The sequence below is a fragment of the Daucus carota genome, chromosome 3, assembly GCF_001625215.2.
Source record: "Daucus carota subsp. sativus chromosome 3, DH1 v3.0, whole genome shotgun sequence".
In the NCBI taxonomy this organism is placed as follows: Eukaryota; Viridiplantae; Streptophyta; class Magnoliopsida; order Apiales; family Apiaceae; genus Daucus; species Daucus carota.
The window spans coordinates 64,395,732-64,412,273 of record NC_030383.2 but is presented as its reverse complement, the minus strand read 5'-3'; the positions used below and the strand labels follow the sequence as shown (position 1 = coordinate 64,412,273).

Sequence of the window (16,542 nt, the reverse complement as noted above, 5' to 3'; positions counted from 1 at the left end):
AAATATATATGATATATTAAACAAATATTGTAACTCATCTGTATTATAAACTACTCCCTCTGTCCCATTTAATTGTATACGTTTCTTTTTAACTGTTCGACACGCATTTCAATGCTCTTATAAAATATAGTTCCGTAACTTATTTTTGAGATTTTCTTTTTCTGAATAAAAATATAACATCCAAACTTTAATTCAGAAAAAAAAAATTTAAAAATAAATTACACAACTACACTTTACAGGAGTATTAAAATCCGTGCCGCGTCCCCGTTACTACTCAGGGGGACGGAGGGAGTAATAGTTTGTAATATGTTATATAATAAAAATTATTAAAACTTAATAAACTAATTTTTTAATATGATATTCATTAAAAGAAAATTTTAGAATAATAATTTTGATTTTCGATCGATTTAGAGCAAGTCCAACAGTGTCCTAGTTGAAACCCTAAATATAATATAAAAAATTATGTCCTAGTAGTTTAGGACATATTCAACCAACTTCAACTCCAACAATGTGCCTTATTTTCTCTATTTGTTTAATATTTTATTATTAAAAGTTCACTTTCATCATTAAAACATAATAGAAAGTAGAGAGAGAAAGAGAGTATAGATAGAAATTTATTATAAAATATGGGATAGGGTAAGGAGAGAGTGCCTCAAAAATAGGACTTGAAGGAGTTGTCCTAGTGATATAAGGCATCACTAGGACATTGTTGGAGCAGCTTTCTTTATCAAATGCCCTAAATTTTAACTTAGGACAATAATTTGAGTCACTCTTGGACTTGCTCTTATATTGAATTGTGCGCTTATCAAAAAAAAAAAAACAATAATTATTACGTTGTGTGGTGAAGCTTGATTTGATGTTAGATTTCCTCCGGTCCGGTCGTAGACTCGTAGCAGCGTGAGTGACTGAGTGAGTATAAAAAAATATCTAATTATTCTGATATTCCCCACCTCCTCCTCGAGAGAGAGGGATTGAGAGAGATTTAGAAACAGAGCGTGAATATATATTCTGCAACAAAACCACTCGAGAGAGAGCGTGTAAATTGTGCAACAAAACCACTCAACGATGCAAACATCAAGAATTGGTTTGAGGTATGTTAGGGCTGGGAGACTCATCATCCACCGCAACTTCCATAACTCAAACAAGACGAATATTATCAACAAGAATCACCGTCCTCCTCTAGTTGTTGTATCTTGTTCTTCTCCTTCACAGCAGCAGCAGCACCAACCACACACGTATCAACTTTCCCCCGCCTTGTTTAACCACCACCGCCTCAATTTCCCAAGACATGTAAGTAAGTGCAAGTACGCGCATTTCCTTAAGTCTATAACAATGCATTCCAATTGTTTGACTTTTTGTTTCTTTCGACAGCCTTTTCTTCTTCCTAATGCTGCATCCTCCTCTGCATTTTTCTCCACTGCAACTAATGCTGCTGACAATTCTAATTCTAATTCAAATGCGAAGGCCAATTCCAAAACCAATGATCTTGAGGGGCCTCGCCCTGACCACCAGGAAATCAATAACGCACAAATCCTTACTACCCTTGCCAAGTCTTTGTGGATGAAAGATAATGTCGAGTTTCGCCTCCGGGTTCTTGCTGCCTTGGCTTTTCTAATCGGAGCCAAGGTTGGTGCTTAAACTATGCATACCTTCTCTCCTCCTCCCTTGTTTGTATTACTAACCATCTTATTCCAACCCCTCCTTTTCTCCTTTGTTTTAGGTATTGAATGTTCAGGTGCCTTTTCTTTTCAAGCTCGCCGTTGATTGGCTTACAACCACATCAGGAAATGCTACTTCCCTTGCTGCCTTCACAACTGCCAATCCTACTTCAGTTGCTGTTTTTGCTACTCCAGCAGCTGTTTTAATGGGATACGGGATAGCGCGCATGGGGGCTTCTGCTTTCAATGGTACTATCCTGTGAAGTCAATTGCTAATGCCTGTCTTTACCAACCTGTGGGCGCGCCTCTTTTTTTATTGTGATGCTAAACTTTGCTTGTGTTGAATGTTTTCAGAGCTGAGAACTGCAGTGTTTTCAAAGGTGGCATTGCGGACAATCCGGTCTGTTTCAAGAAAGGTTTGTGCTAGGCGGTTTTGTTAATCCGCTGCTTATGCATGAGAATCGCTTTGAATACACCTTTCATCTGAATAAATCACTCTTGATCAGTATCAGGTGGTGCCTATTATTAGTTTTCTGAAAGGAAGAAGAGTATACTGTAACTGTTTTGTTTTCTAGGAGCATAAACTTCACACTTTTTTTAGGTTTGATGTTTAAAAAGAAGGGCCGATGTGGTTTAACCCCCATTGACATTAAACTAGTACTACATAATACTTACGGGAAGGGGTGTAATCGAGCCGAGCCGAGTCGAACACTGCCAGGCTTGGCTTGAGCCCGATTAAAAAGTTCGGGGCTCGAGTTCAACCAAGCATCTAATTTCAAGTTCGAAGCTCGGCTCGTAAACAGTTTGATAGGCTCGAGTTTGGCTCGAAAGCTCGAATCGAGTCACCAAATATTGAAAAAAACTCAAAATATGATCGGCTCGGCTTGGCTTGAGTTCGATTCGATTAAATATATAAATATAAATAAAATATTAAATAGTTTTATAAAAATATATTTACAATAAAAAAATTCAAAATAATAGAGGCTTGACAAGGCTCACGAACCTTACGAGCCGAGTAACTTGAAGCTCGAGCTCGGCTTGGTAAAACATTCAAATAGCTCGAGCTAGAGCTCAGCTCGATTATTACCGAGTCAAATTCGAATTTTTTACGAGCCGAGCTTGAGTAGCTCATGAAGAATTTGACTCATTTACACCCCTAGTTGCGGGCATATTTTATTTGTTTTGTCTAATATATTTGAGCTTATTACATTGTATTTCTATGTTTCTGTGCATTTGTTTGGCATATTGGTCACTTATTTACATCTAATAGATAAAAGTTTGACACTTATATACCAAACTTTCCTGTTTGCAGGTATTTTCACATTTGCATGAACTTGACCTCAGCTACCACCTTAGGTAATTCATGTAGATTTATTCAGTGTCTGATTAGTTTTTTCTGGGAAAACTGCTCATATTGTTGACTTTGTCAAAGTTCAAAAGTTTTATATGCAATGTTATTTTACTCATATTGTCTTGAAACAGCATTGGTTAAAAGGCATTTTGTTAGCTATACACAAGTTGTGAAAGAGAATTAAGTTAACAAAACATGTGAAATGGCTTTATTAATTTGTTGAACTTCAAAAGAATCAAAAAAATTATTAACTTCTGCCCTGCAGTAATTTTTAAAGTCTATGTATGTAATAATATGAGATGTTGATTATTGTTGGTTTCATGTGCCTAAACCCATGTTACTTGGTCACAGTTTGAAGTGTGCGTGTAGGCATATAATATATACCAAGAAAACAACCCGTGCATGCACGAACCAGTATATTAATAATATAAACTATGTAAAGTTATGTTACCTAAATTTAACAATCTGGTATCACTCTCGCGGCCCACAAGAATGGTGGTTTACCTCTTGGTGAATATTACTTTTTTGAGTAACACGGCATATTATTTAAAATATATTTATACTTAAAATTCATAATAATAGTTTGGTTAGAAAAAAATAACTTATGAACATATTAATTATATTATCGAACATATTTCTAATAAAACATAAGATATTATAAAAATTTATATTTTTGTTTAAATTTTCTATAAACAATTTTAATTTAGAGTTCAGTATTATTAAATAATGTTTTTTTAATCTTTATATCTATAAATATAAGTATAATGAAAAAAATTATATGTAAATCGTGATATAATCAAAGAAATGAGTACTAAATATTACACTTATAAGTTATCTATGTTAAATATCTTATAACTAGCATATTCTATATGAATGTTACCAAAAATTAATACGTAAAGTATGTTGTAAATCTATTTGTATGTTTATTTAATAAAATTATTACTTTTCCCTGAAAAAATACATAATTTATTTAAAACTTTAAAAAAATGATTTTTTTTTACATAACTATATAAATACATTATAAATTTTGGGGCCTTGCAACTTTAGGGGCCTTAGGCCACCGCCTAATCGCTTAATGGTTGCGTCGGCCCTGTATTAGAGATATCAATGTATAATTATTTGAAGTTTGTATACAAAATAACTTAATTTATGCTAAAGACGTTAATTGTATAATAATTTATTATTAGTTTTACACGCATAATAATTTAATGAGAACTTGTAATTTATATATATACTTTTTTAAGTGAATAAGCATGTATTTTGTAACTCTTTGATAAAATATTTTTTTTGTCAGGATGTTTGATAACATAATTGATTACATGGTATATGTTGATTTTGTCTTTTTGTTAGGTATGTATCTTGTTTAGGATTTATTTTAATTTTTACATGTATTTGGATTTGTGCACATTATGATGCACATAAGAAATTGCAAATTTTATTTCTAAAAGATTCTCTTACCTAATAAAACTGTAAAAATGTGAAGCAGATGATATAGTGGGTGAAATATTTAGAACTGAACTTGCAATTTTAGTAAAAAAAATTTTTTTTTTTATCATGCAAGTAAGTTCATAGGGTATCTTGCTATATATTAGATGATAGTTATGACATTATAATTATAATATAGATTTTTAACTTAATTAAAGAGTATCAGTATTGCAGTTTAATTCTAAAACTGTAGATAATGATGATGAAATTATCATATAAGTATGATATGATAACCAAATTTGTTATTATTATGACCAGTATCTGTAATATTGTGATGTATCATTGAAATGGTGTTCCGTCTTTTAATAAAGAGCAATTCATATATTGATATGTACCATATATTGCATCTTTTTGGTTTGAGAGCATTTTATTCTTGATTGTGTAGTAGATTAGCATCTAGTGCAATTTTCATTTGACTAAATTCCCAAACTTCCATCTAAGATTGTCTACTTTCTCTTAAAAAGTTAATCTAATAGGCAATAGCAAAACTTATCTTTCCTATTGGCTGTTTTATATGCAGTCGGGAAACAGGCGCTTTAAATCGAATTATAGATCGTGGAAGCCGTGCTATTAATTTTATTCTTTCGTCCATGGTATTCAATGTTGTACCAACTATATTAGAGGTATGAACTTATGTCGAAAATGTTTCCATTTCTTCTTTAAAATGGGCATCAAAGAGTTAAGACAAACGTCTCTGATACAATTCTCAGTCATTGGCATAGATTTCTGCTACTATACTAGGATTCTTCTTTTTATTTTATTGTAATGATAAATTAAGTCACAAATTACATTCCGACTGATATGATGCGTGTTATTTCAGATCTCCATGGTATCAGGTATCCTGGCATACAAATTTGGAGCACCGTTTGCATGGATCACCTCCCTATCAGTTGCAACATATGTCATATTCACGTTGACTGTAACTCAGGCTAGTTATCTGTTACAGAAGCTCGACTTTTGTTACCTTCCAATAATATTTTCAAGTTATATTGCATGGTTGTTGAAAAGCGCTTGGTTTTTATGGCTCTTGGGTAGTTTCTGTAGTAATATGTGAAAAGATTGAAAAAAGATTGTTTTTATGCTGTACCATTTTGAATATTTTGCTTTTCTCCCCCTGACAAGATTACAAGGAATTGATGCACACACACACTCACTCATTTCCAGTTATAAATGCAGCGAACACAGAACCTTACTTTTCTTCTTTGTAAAAGAATAGCCTTTTTGCCTAAGGCGTCTTGTTTCTATCCTCTACAGTGGAGGACTAAATTTAGGAAGATAATGAACAAAGCTGACAATGATGCTAGTACAAGGGCAATTGATTCCCTTATTAATTACGAGGTAATCTCTGATGCATTCAATAATTGTTTCTTATTCTAATATAAATGTAATGTGATGTTTTCTCTCATATGTAATTTCTGTTTTCTGTTTTTTTCAGACTGTCAAGTATTTTAACAATGAAAGATTTGAAGTTGAGAGATATGATGAATTTTTACAGAGTAAGTTTCTGTAGCTGGGGTCCTCTTCTATAATCTTATTAAAATATGAATCAAATTTAAAAGGAGCTTTGCCTAATGGAGTGTATCTATTAGCATGTACTTTGTCTAAAAAAACTGCTTAATAGAGTTTATTTATTAGCATGTACTTTGTTAAAAACCGTCTTTGCCTAATCGACATAAATCCATGAGTTTGTTGCTTAGGTCATTGTTGCTGGTTTCTTGGTTTGAAAGACTAAAGATATTTTATGTACATAAATATGCGGTCATCAGATATTGTAGTAAGTTTTCCACTATGCGGATTTTTTTTAGGAGGTTTAGCTGTTAGCAGCACACATCTTATTAAAACTCAAATTATATGATTCAGAAAACATATTATGTTACTCTTGGTGTTTTTGACTTTTTGCAGTTTAAGCGAACTGTACTGAACCATTTGTGTAGTTTCTTTTCAAAGTTTCACCGAATATTATCCTCTTTGTTTTTTTTCCTTTTTGAATTTCGCTGGAACATATAGTCCAGGGGGTGATAGGGATGTTTAAATGCTGAAAGTTTTATTGATTGCTCTTAATTGTGCCATCTTCTAGGATATGAAGATGCTGCCTTGAAAACCCAACGTAGTCTTGCTTCATTAAATTTTGGACAAAGTGTTATATTTAGTACAGCTCTTTCAGCAGCCATGGTGTTGTGCTCAAATGGGATTCTTAACGGCGAGATGACAGTTGGAGACTTGGTAGGGTTCATGATTTATATACTCCTTTAAGTTCTGGGGTTTTCAGTGTGATCATAAGACCTAACTTGTCATCTATAGGTTATGGTAAATGGGCTTCTATTCCAGCTATCTCTTCCTCTCAATTTCCTTGGTAGTGTGTATCGTGAAACTGTACAGAGTCTAGTCGACATGAAATCCATGTTTCAATTGCTAGAGGTAAATGAAAAGTTTTCAGATTTTTGCTTATCCAGAACAATCACTTAAATAAAATTAGCTATATTCGAGCTTCTAGTTCTATACATATTGACTATGAAAATTTCTGGCATTCTGCCTGTATCGTGTTAAGTTAGAGAAGTAAAAAAGGTAAGGTGGCCTTTCGTGCTGCTTCATTGGCAGGTGTACAAATTATATATGGTTTTTCTCGCTATTGTCTGCAGGAGAGGGCTGACATTAGAGATGAAAATGGTGTGAAGCCTCTTAAGTTAGACGGGGGATGCATAGAATTTGATAATGTGCATTTCAGGTAAGGCCCATCTTTGTTTTAATTTATTATATATTTCAGTGGAGCCTTTACAACAACAGATACCAATGTCTTGTTAGTATTTCTTTTGTATTGCAAGTGTCTCATATATGTACATCTTATCAGTTAAAACATAGTTCGGCTTGAAGAGTGCTAGCATCCAATCATGCTCTTGTGCTTGTATTTTTGTCTCGGAATGTACTCTCGATTGTACTTGTAGATTTATATTTGCATGTATTAATAAAATTAGAAGGGTTTTACCATTCAAATCAAATTTATTATAAATGCGACTTGGTGAATGATCAAATTTCTTATAGTCATGTTATAGATGACATATTTCCATTTCGTTGACCAAGCTTTGCTATCCCCGTCCTACCCAGCTATCTTCTCTTCTTGTTATGATAGGTATTAGAGTATCTCCAAGAGACTCCTGGTCCCTCATATATAATATAATATATACCATGGAAACAAGGAACGGGGGACGTGACCACGTATCGCGACCCGGTTCGTTCGTCCCCGATCCCGGAACAAACGCGACCGGAGACGTCGCCGGTCGCGATCGGAAACGCCGGCAGCAGCGATTCCGGCGAGGCGGCGACTATATCCGGCGTTATTTCATATTCATACCATACCAAAGTTAAAATAAAGAAGAAAAGGGCAGGTATGAACAATGTTAGGAGATTTCTAATCATGTGAAGAAGATGATGGAGAGAAGAAGATGGAGGAAGGAAAGAGAAAGATAGGGGAAGGGAAGATGATAAAGGCAAGTGGGGGGCAGATGCCTCGATTTAAGGGTCTTTAATGTTATATATATATATATATATATATATATATATATGATATATTTGTACTGATTTCTGATGTGATTGCGAGTTGTAATTTAAGTGCTGAAATTATTACGCTTAACATTTTAATGATGAGTAATTCAGTTTTTTGTTTTAATTTTTATTTCATTTTGAAAATTGTTATCGCGAACTTTCCCTAATTTTTATCAAATATATAAGAATTACATAAATAATAATTGTATTTTTCATAAAATTAAAAATTAAACAGTAAAAATTAACTTTATTTTTTATTTTCATAATTGCAATAAATCATAAGAAGGTAAGAATTTTAAATATGGAAATGATTTGTTAATTTGTTGGTGTCTATTTTTTTAAAAGCATCAGAACCTTCACTATATATAAAAATCCACGAGTCTATGAAATCATAGTTTGAAGTATCTCATGCACTTCAATGATATAATAGTATAATCAAATTTAATTTAAGAATATATCGTACCCGTACGTTCCCTCGTACCCCTGCGTTCCCTCGTACCCGTACGTTCCATCGTTACGGAAACGTTCAAGGTAGTCTTCCACGTTCCCGATTTCGTACCGCGTTTCGTATCGAACCCCGTCCCATGTAACCATGATACATACAATTTGGCTTTTGGTCATTTATTGATATGTATTTTATCTCCATCAATACTCTTTTAATTTTTATACTTAGGCACCATCTACTAATAAACATAGAATATGGAGTGGCGAGAAAAAACAGGGTATTTAATAATTTAGTTAGTGCATTGAGGCTCCTGAAGGGAGTCACTTGGATTTCATCAATAAATTCTCATGATAAAACTTAGTAGCTTAAACTGGGAGGCTCTTGGAGATGCTCTTAGTGTTCCCCTTCATTTTATGTGTTGAATCTGTTGATTATCCTTTGCATTTAATTTTTTTTTAACTTCCCTTTATTATTTTGTTGTCTTTCTCTTAGATGCCTTTTTGCAGCGAATAATAAAATTTCAAATTGTTAATGAAATATTTCAAAAAATCACGAAACTTATTCTTGAGTTGAGTAAGGGAGGGAAGGAGGGAGTCTCATATATTTCCGATATTGTTTTATCAGATTTAGAGGATTCCATACCACAGTTCTCGTAAAGTCAGTAGGATTGCTTAGGCAGTGCTGGAGCCTGGAGGTCTTCTTAATATATCTTTTAGTTCTATATAATGTACACACTACATAAAACATACAATTAAGTATTAAGATTCTATTTATTGATTATCTAAACAATTATTTGATAGGTTCTACTTGAGTTCGTAATTACTCACTGGATTCGGCTCGATTCGAATGAGTAACGAGCTACCATTTTAGTCTACAGTATTTATAATTGAAGTTATTATATAAGTATATAACCTACAAAGTTGTCTATATTGATGCAGTTATAAACGATCAGCCAAATATTTATAACTACTATCCCTGAAAGCCGGTGCCCCCCGTATAATAATATGATAGAACTACGTTTTAAGTAAAATTTAACATATGATTTAAATCTCAAGTGAATTGAACATATAGAGAATATTATAATATGAGCATAATAGTTAAGAATTAAGTCGTAAGTAACTGAATATTATAAATGGGTAAATCGCATATAAGGATTTAACCTATACAAGATATGAATCATCATAAATAGATACAATGTTGTAGTGTGATATAAGTAATTTATAATCAAACTTAACATATTTGGAAAATTACAAGTAATCTTAGATAAGAATTAATGTATATAGAACTAAAATTGGACTAGTATTAGAACTTAAAAGTAAATCTAAAATAAAAATTAGCAGATATGGATATTAAAATGTACTACCAATTGTTTTAGCATAAATATTTTTATATACTGTTTACTATCTTATTGAAGATTATCTTTTTTTAATTTGGAAAAAAAAGATAAAATTCTATATAAATAAACCCATGTAACCTACTCATATTATTACCATTCAAGATCTTATATAGATTGCATTGCTTTTTCCATATTTCTAATCCAGCCTAGATGACTAAATAATCAATATTTTAGTTGTTTGAGGCCCTCTTTGGGAATTAGCGGTTAGCTGTTAGCGGATTAAATTGGATGTTTTAACTAGCTGATTGATGCAGATGTTTTGACTAGCGGATTGAATTAGCAGTTTCTCATAAAACTGTTTGCTAAATAGCTGATTGATTAGCTTTTTCTGACACAAATCAAAACCTCTAACCCGAAAATCTCCTCAAAGTAGCTTTTTCAAAATTAGCTTTTTGGATCCAAACCTCTATTTCAATCTGCTAACTACCAAACACTAATATTAGCGGATTCTAGTGGTCAAACCTCTAATTTTGCCCAAAACCTCTATCTTCCAAACAGGGCCTGAATCCGGCACAAGTTTCGACTTTAACAATATATTATAGTTTAGAATTAGTATTTAGTTTAGTGTTTATTTTAATATATGCTAATACATTCTTTGTTTCGACTCAATATAGTTATCTTCCAGAACGGAAGATTCTTGATGGGATATCTTTTTCTGTACCTGCTGGGAAAAGTGTGGCTATTGTTGGGACTAGTGGCAGTGGTAAGATTTAAGTGATGCATAATAATCACTCATTAATCTTAACAAAATTAATGTATAACGTCATTAAAACCTCTTGGTTTTCCCTCTTATAGACTATAGCCTAGTTCTGTTCTCGTGGGCCTTGTAAATATTTTTTGTTCTGTTAATATCTTATATCCAATAAAATATAATGTTCTTATAATTTATATTATGTGCAGGTAAATCAACCATTTTAAGAATGCTCTTTAGATTTTTCAACACTCATTCTGGATCAGTAAGATTCTACGACCTCGGTCATAAATTTATAGTAATATTGTTCTTGTCGTTTTTACTGTCTTAATGTTTGGCTTCCAGATTTATGGTCACATATTCTGATGTTCATGTATATGGTAATGTAGTGGTATGTTGTGAAATGACAAGCAAAAACAAATTTTTAGATAAAATTGACAAATAATGATTTTTGAAGGTGGTGGCCAACTTTAACCTGTGGGATGCACATTTACAAACTGGTATCTCATCTGTATTAATAACTCCGTCTATAAATGCCCATCTTGTAAAAAAAGAAGCTGGATACCTAGGTAGCATATGCCTATTCCTAAAATGGGATATCCATTAGCAAGTGGCGGAACCAGAGGGGGGCTAAGGGATGCTAAAGCCCCCCGTAACCTCGAAAAAACGGTGTATATTTTTTTAGCCCCGCTGAATTTTAAATGTCATAGAGAGGGATTTATTGTAAAAAGATATTAAAACATATAAAAAACTTGTTATTGATCTTATTTTCCAAGAGATGGATAACCGTTTTACAGAAGGAAACAGAAAGCTACTACTTTGTATTGGCTCTTTGGATCTTAGGAATTCATTTTCAAGTTTCAATAACTCAAAACTTGTCCGCCTTGCACAATTATCAGTGTGTAATAGGATGGGAGATGCATGACTGAATGATAGTATGATAACAAAATATTTCAGACCCCCCTAAATCTTAGTCCTGGTTCCGCCACTGGGCCATTAGGTAGTTTGCCCATCGAATTCAAATAATGTTATTTTTGGCCTCTATACCAGATTCGTATATAATTCCAAGGTTTCTCAAATTATAACATGTAAAGATATTCATGCCTGAGTTTTATTGTTGGTGTTTAACTTGTAAATTTATATATTCAAGCAGCATCTGGTGAATATTGGTTCACCCCAAGTTTTATATAGATTTATGAATTTTAATGATCGATGAAGTTGAGTTTTATGAAGTTTTACTTAAGTCTTCATGCCACCGTCTAACTGGTGCCAAAGCTTGAACGAAACTCTTCTGGTAGAAGGGATTAAGGCATTGAGAGATACAAAGTACACAACTTATACCTATCTTAATAAAATAAAAAACAAAGTCCATGCTGTGTATTAAGAATTAAGGCAACATTGTGTAAAGCACTGCAGATGACTTGGGTTATTAGTCTTGCCTTGGGGATTTGGTTTTGCATCTTTGTTGTGCTACTAGCCCTAGTATTATAACTTCATTTTCTGTTTACTATCAGTGTTTGCTAGGGTGGTCCCCATATAGTTTTTTTTTTCAAACTCAGTTTCTTGGAACATGGTTCTTCTGTAAATTATTGATTTCTTAAAGACTTAAACAGTTAGATACTAAATCATCAAAACTACTTAGTAGACTTGTCCATTCTCTTTATGCCTGTTTTTCTCACCTTTCGTCTCCTAATTTTTTGCCACAACAATTCATTTTAATTGGCAGATAAGAATAGACGGCCAAGATATACGTGGGGTATCACTGGAAAGTCTCCGCAAGTCTATTGGTGTTGTTCCTCAGGATACTGTGAGTAGGCAATAATTTTTAATACTAAAGTTCTGTTCACTACTTCCCTATAATCTTTTTAATAGACTAATCAATGTTTTTTTTAATACAAGAGCTTACTTGAAATTAATGTACAGGTACTGTTCAATGATACAATATTTCATAATATTCATTATGGTCGGCTTTCAGCAGCACATGAGGAGGTTGATACTAAATTGGTGTCAATTATGCTCCAAAAATGGATTATTAACATTCTTTATATATATAAAAAAAAAAAAAAAAAACTTGTTAGGTGTATGATGCTGCTAGGCGTGCTGCTATTCATGAAACAATAATGAACTTCCCTGAAAAATATGCTACAGTGGTTGGGGAGAGAGGTCTGAAGGTATGGGATATTAACCTTTGCCATGCATCAGAGCACTTTACTGCAGAGTGTAGTATTTAAATATATCACATACTGTTTTGATAATTTTTCGTCCGTCAATGGGAAAGGAAAATATGAGAGCACTGGTTCATACACCATGTCTAAATTTTTTTAAATATAAGTTAATGGGTTTACATGGTACACTTTTCCTCACAATTGTTAGGAGTAAGAGCCTTCTTTGAATGTATAATAAGTTGATATACCTTATATTGTTAAATGTTAAGTGTTGTAATTCAATATGGAATCTTCTCTGTTTCGTATATGTTCATTTTTGGAAATTTCTATCAGGAGAGGGTGTTCATGCATATCTTCACTAGATGTCAATTACTGTATTAATTTGACGTTAGAAAATTCTTTGTTTCTTCTGCAGTTAAGTGGTGGTGAGAAGCAACGAGTAGCTCTAGCTCGTGCATTCCTGAAAGCACCTGCAATTCTGTAAGCTTTTCTTTTTGCTGGGATCCAAGTTTCAAATATTGCTTCCCTGTCCGATCTCTTTGTATGTAAATACTAAACTGTCTATGCATTCTGGATTGTTTTGAATATGTAGAGAAGTAATATGCCAACTGAACTATGACAAAAGAAAAACAAATTGTCCAGTTACTTTCAAATTTAGTTAGACTAATAACGGCTGCAATTTGGAACTTGTAAAGCATGCTCGCTATGGTACCGCAGCAACCCAAGGTGCCTGTGGACTTATGCAAAAATCTGGACTTATACAAGGCATAGGCCATATGGCGCCCGGCATTTGCTTATTAAATAAGTTACAAATATATGTATTACAGTATATATTATTTTATGTATTACTACAGCATTTATTAATTTTATATTTTGAATATTAAGTAGCAATAAAATATGTAAATATTATGAGAGCTTTTTTATTCATGATTCAAGTGTTAGATTCTTTTTAATAGAAAAATTACGATGCTTGGATATGTTTCTGTAATTGGGACATATTGGCTTAAAGCTTATTTCTATGATTTCAAAGATAGTGTCTTGATGTCTTCTACCAATAAATCATATACACCTAATCTTCAGTGTTAAGATAATGGCATAATAATTTCATGTCATCTCTTGCTCTGTTCATCTACCATATTTACCTGTATAATCCGTTCTGAAAGATTATTCATTTTGTTTCCTCAGTCTCTGTGATGAAGCAACAAGTGCTCTCGATAGTTCAACAGAAGCTGAAATTTTAAGTGCACTGAAGTTCCTCTCAAATAACCGCACTTCAATATTTATTGCTCATAGGCTGACAACCGCTATGCAATGTGATGAGGTAAGCATGGCTTGGAGTGTCGGAATGTTTATGTCTCTGAGGTCTTTAAATCCGAAGATGGCTCAGATTTCCCAGCCTATGATATTTCTTGCCCATGGTAACATAATACGAGAGCGAGACCCTATATCACTTCTGTTAATACTCTTGTGCATTTATTATAAAGTATATTAAGGTTAGTACTGCAGAAGTTCTTAGAATAACCAGGTAACTTGAAAGTGCTGAGCAACAAAACAATATAATAACCACCCAAGTGAATTGCACCGATTTCAGTTTAAAGACTTGCATATTAATTTTAATCAGTAAAATACTGCTTGGTAACCTAGGGAGAGAATCACAATATTTTCCCCAGTCTGGAACCTTTTTTTCCCCCAATGAATTTGTAGTTTTACTAATATTCCTGTCGGTAGGTGTTCTGCTCAAATTATGATCCACAATATAAAATTTTCGTATATTTTTGATCAGATTATAGTTCTGGAAAATGGAAAGGTTGTGGAACAGGGGCACCATGACATTCTATTGGCGAGGGCAGGGAGATATGCACAGCTTTGGGCACAACAGAACAATGCCGGTGATGGAACTGCTGATTTAGCTGTATAACTGGAGGCATAATCCTTTATTTTATTTTAGGTTGAGAGATTGCAATGTATATCTAAGGGAATATATTATACAAGTGTTTCTTCCCTCAAAATTTCTGATCAATCATCTGCCCATTTGTTGGTTATATATATCTGCACCCAATTGGGGTGATGGTGATAGTTCAATTTAGCATAGATTCAGCAATGTAAATTCTGGCAATAACTATATTTCTTGTATACCTTTGTTATACTTTTCAGACTGTATTCTTCATAAACGAATGACATATTTCTAGAAAAGATAAACAAAACGGGTGTTTATCCATATTAAAGATAGGAATCATTTGTTAAATCTGAATTATATCCAAACTATTCAAATTTCTAGACGAATATAATCACGGGTAGTTTATTTGATAAAGAAAACTTCATGAAATTTTTTGAATAAAATTATTTATTTATTACAATCTTCAATTAATAACAATCAATTTATCAAATAATACAATATTATAACAAAACACATATATTTTAATTAAAGTTTAGAATAAAAGAATAACAATTATCTGTGTTAAATTTGAATCACTATATCCAAACTATTCAAATTTCTAGATGAATAATCATGAGTAATTTATTTGATAAAAGAAATGTCATGAAATTTTTTGAATAAGATTATTTATTTATTACAATCTACAATTAATAACAATCAATTTATCAAATAATACAATAATATAACAAAACACATAATTTTTAATTAAAGTTTTGAATAAAAAAATAACAATTATCTGTTAATCAAATAATATTTATTCTAAAGTTAAAAAAATATTTATTATTTTATTGCACATAACCGTGCTTCATAATAAAATTTAGTGTTGCACATTATTACTACAATTTACAAGCAGTAATGAACCACTCAGCCACATTTTGGAGCCATAGGGTCATTTTCCATTCAGCTTTTCTAAACAAATGACCCCCTTAAGATTTTAACCCAATTCCGAATACATAATCTATAAAATTTAGGACACGTAACAGTGCCATGATTCACAAGACAGATCTCATATTACACAAATCTTTCAAGAAATGCATAGCACAATGGATAAAAAAATGTTCATCCCATAAATCGACTTTACAAGAATAGATACTAATCTAATCTGGGCACCACCGCGCAAGCACTACAAACCAGCCCCATCAAACCACGAATATACACGTATAAGATTCTTCTCGTCAAGTGGCAAACAAACTCAATCTAAACCTAACGTCCACTGAAAAGCGACGCTTTTCTAATCAAAGATTAGCCTCTTCAGGATTTGGCCCAAACAGTTTGGCAAATTCCCATGCTTTACACACCTGTTCGCCATTTTACTGTCAACTCTTGTCACCTCCTTGGGGGACCTCTTACCTCTCAGCACAGACTGAAGCCGCAACCATTAATCAAAATACCTTAATTTGACATGTAAACTTTCTATAAACATAAACTAACAAACCTGTGTGCTGCCAAAAAATTTCTACAATTATATGGTTTTCCCTTGTCCATCATTATCAGCCAACAAATGAACAAGACTCTTCCAGATATACCCACCCACACTAAACTTTACATTACTATAATGGGTCCCGGTCCCTGACAGTCGTATGTCAGGAACCTTTTAACCGACCAATCATTTTCTGACCGTTCAATTAATATCCGACAACCAGAATTATAACAAAATTTTAATAAGTTAAGCGCTTTTAATTCACTGGACGGATAAAATGACCCTATCCCGCGGTTAAAAAGCGTTGGACGAGGTCTTGCCAAGGGCTCGACGTATATTATAATCCTGGCCGCTGGACGGCCAGAACATGATAGGCGCCAGTTAAAAGGTCCCTGACATACGAATGCGAGGACCAGGACCCTACCATAATAAGTAAAAATATAAGGAACTCGATG

The 16,542-nt window shown here is 33.0% G+C and overlaps 1 protein-coding gene across 2 annotated transcripts; it reads left to right on the top strand.

The window, feature by feature from the left end:
- The first annotated feature begins 832 nt into the window (after nucleotides 1-832).
- LOC108210542 (ABC transporter B family member 25, mitochondrial) lies at nucleotides 833-14,884 on the top strand. 2 transcript variants are annotated; one of them, XM_017381869.2, is made up of 20 exons: nucleotides 833-1,290; nucleotides 1,372-1,626; nucleotides 1,721-1,907; nucleotides 2,013-2,074; nucleotides 2,971-3,014; nucleotides 5,015-5,117; nucleotides 5,315-5,422; nucleotides 5,749-5,832; nucleotides 5,930-5,990; nucleotides 6,572-6,717; nucleotides 6,796-6,912; nucleotides 7,134-7,219; nucleotides 10,490-10,578; nucleotides 10,776-10,831; nucleotides 12,293-12,373; nucleotides 12,490-12,555; nucleotides 12,645-12,737; nucleotides 13,147-13,211; nucleotides 13,917-14,052; nucleotides 14,515-14,884. In XM_017381869.2, the coding sequence occupies exons 1-20, from the start codon at nucleotides 1,066-1,068 to the stop codon at nucleotides 14,647-14,649; spliced, it is 2,199 nt and encodes a 732-aa protein (XP_017237358.1). In that variant the 5' UTR covers nucleotides 833-1,065; the 3' UTR covers nucleotides 14,650-14,884. The 2 variants fall into 2 exon arrangements, with proteins under 2 accessions (XP_017237358.1, XP_063946402.1); XM_064090332.1 differs by having other exon boundaries at nucleotides 1,155-1,294.
- The last annotated feature ends 1,658 nt before the right edge of the window (nucleotides 14,885-16,542 follow it).

Excerpts from the sequence above, each read along its gene's own strand:
- LOC108210542 (XM_017381869.2), top strand. The coding sequence starts at position 1,066 with ATGCAAACATCAAGAATTGGTTTGAGGTATGTTAGGGCTGGGAGACTC. Across the intron at positions 3,015-5,014 it reads GACCTCAGCTACCACCTTAG|TCGGGAAACAGGCGCTTTAA; the intron begins GTAATTCATGTA and ends TTTTATATGCAG. Across the intron at positions 6,913-7,133 it reads CCATGTTTCAATTGCTAGAG|GAGAGGGCTGACATTAGAGA; the intron begins GTAAATGAAAAG and ends TATTGTCTGCAG.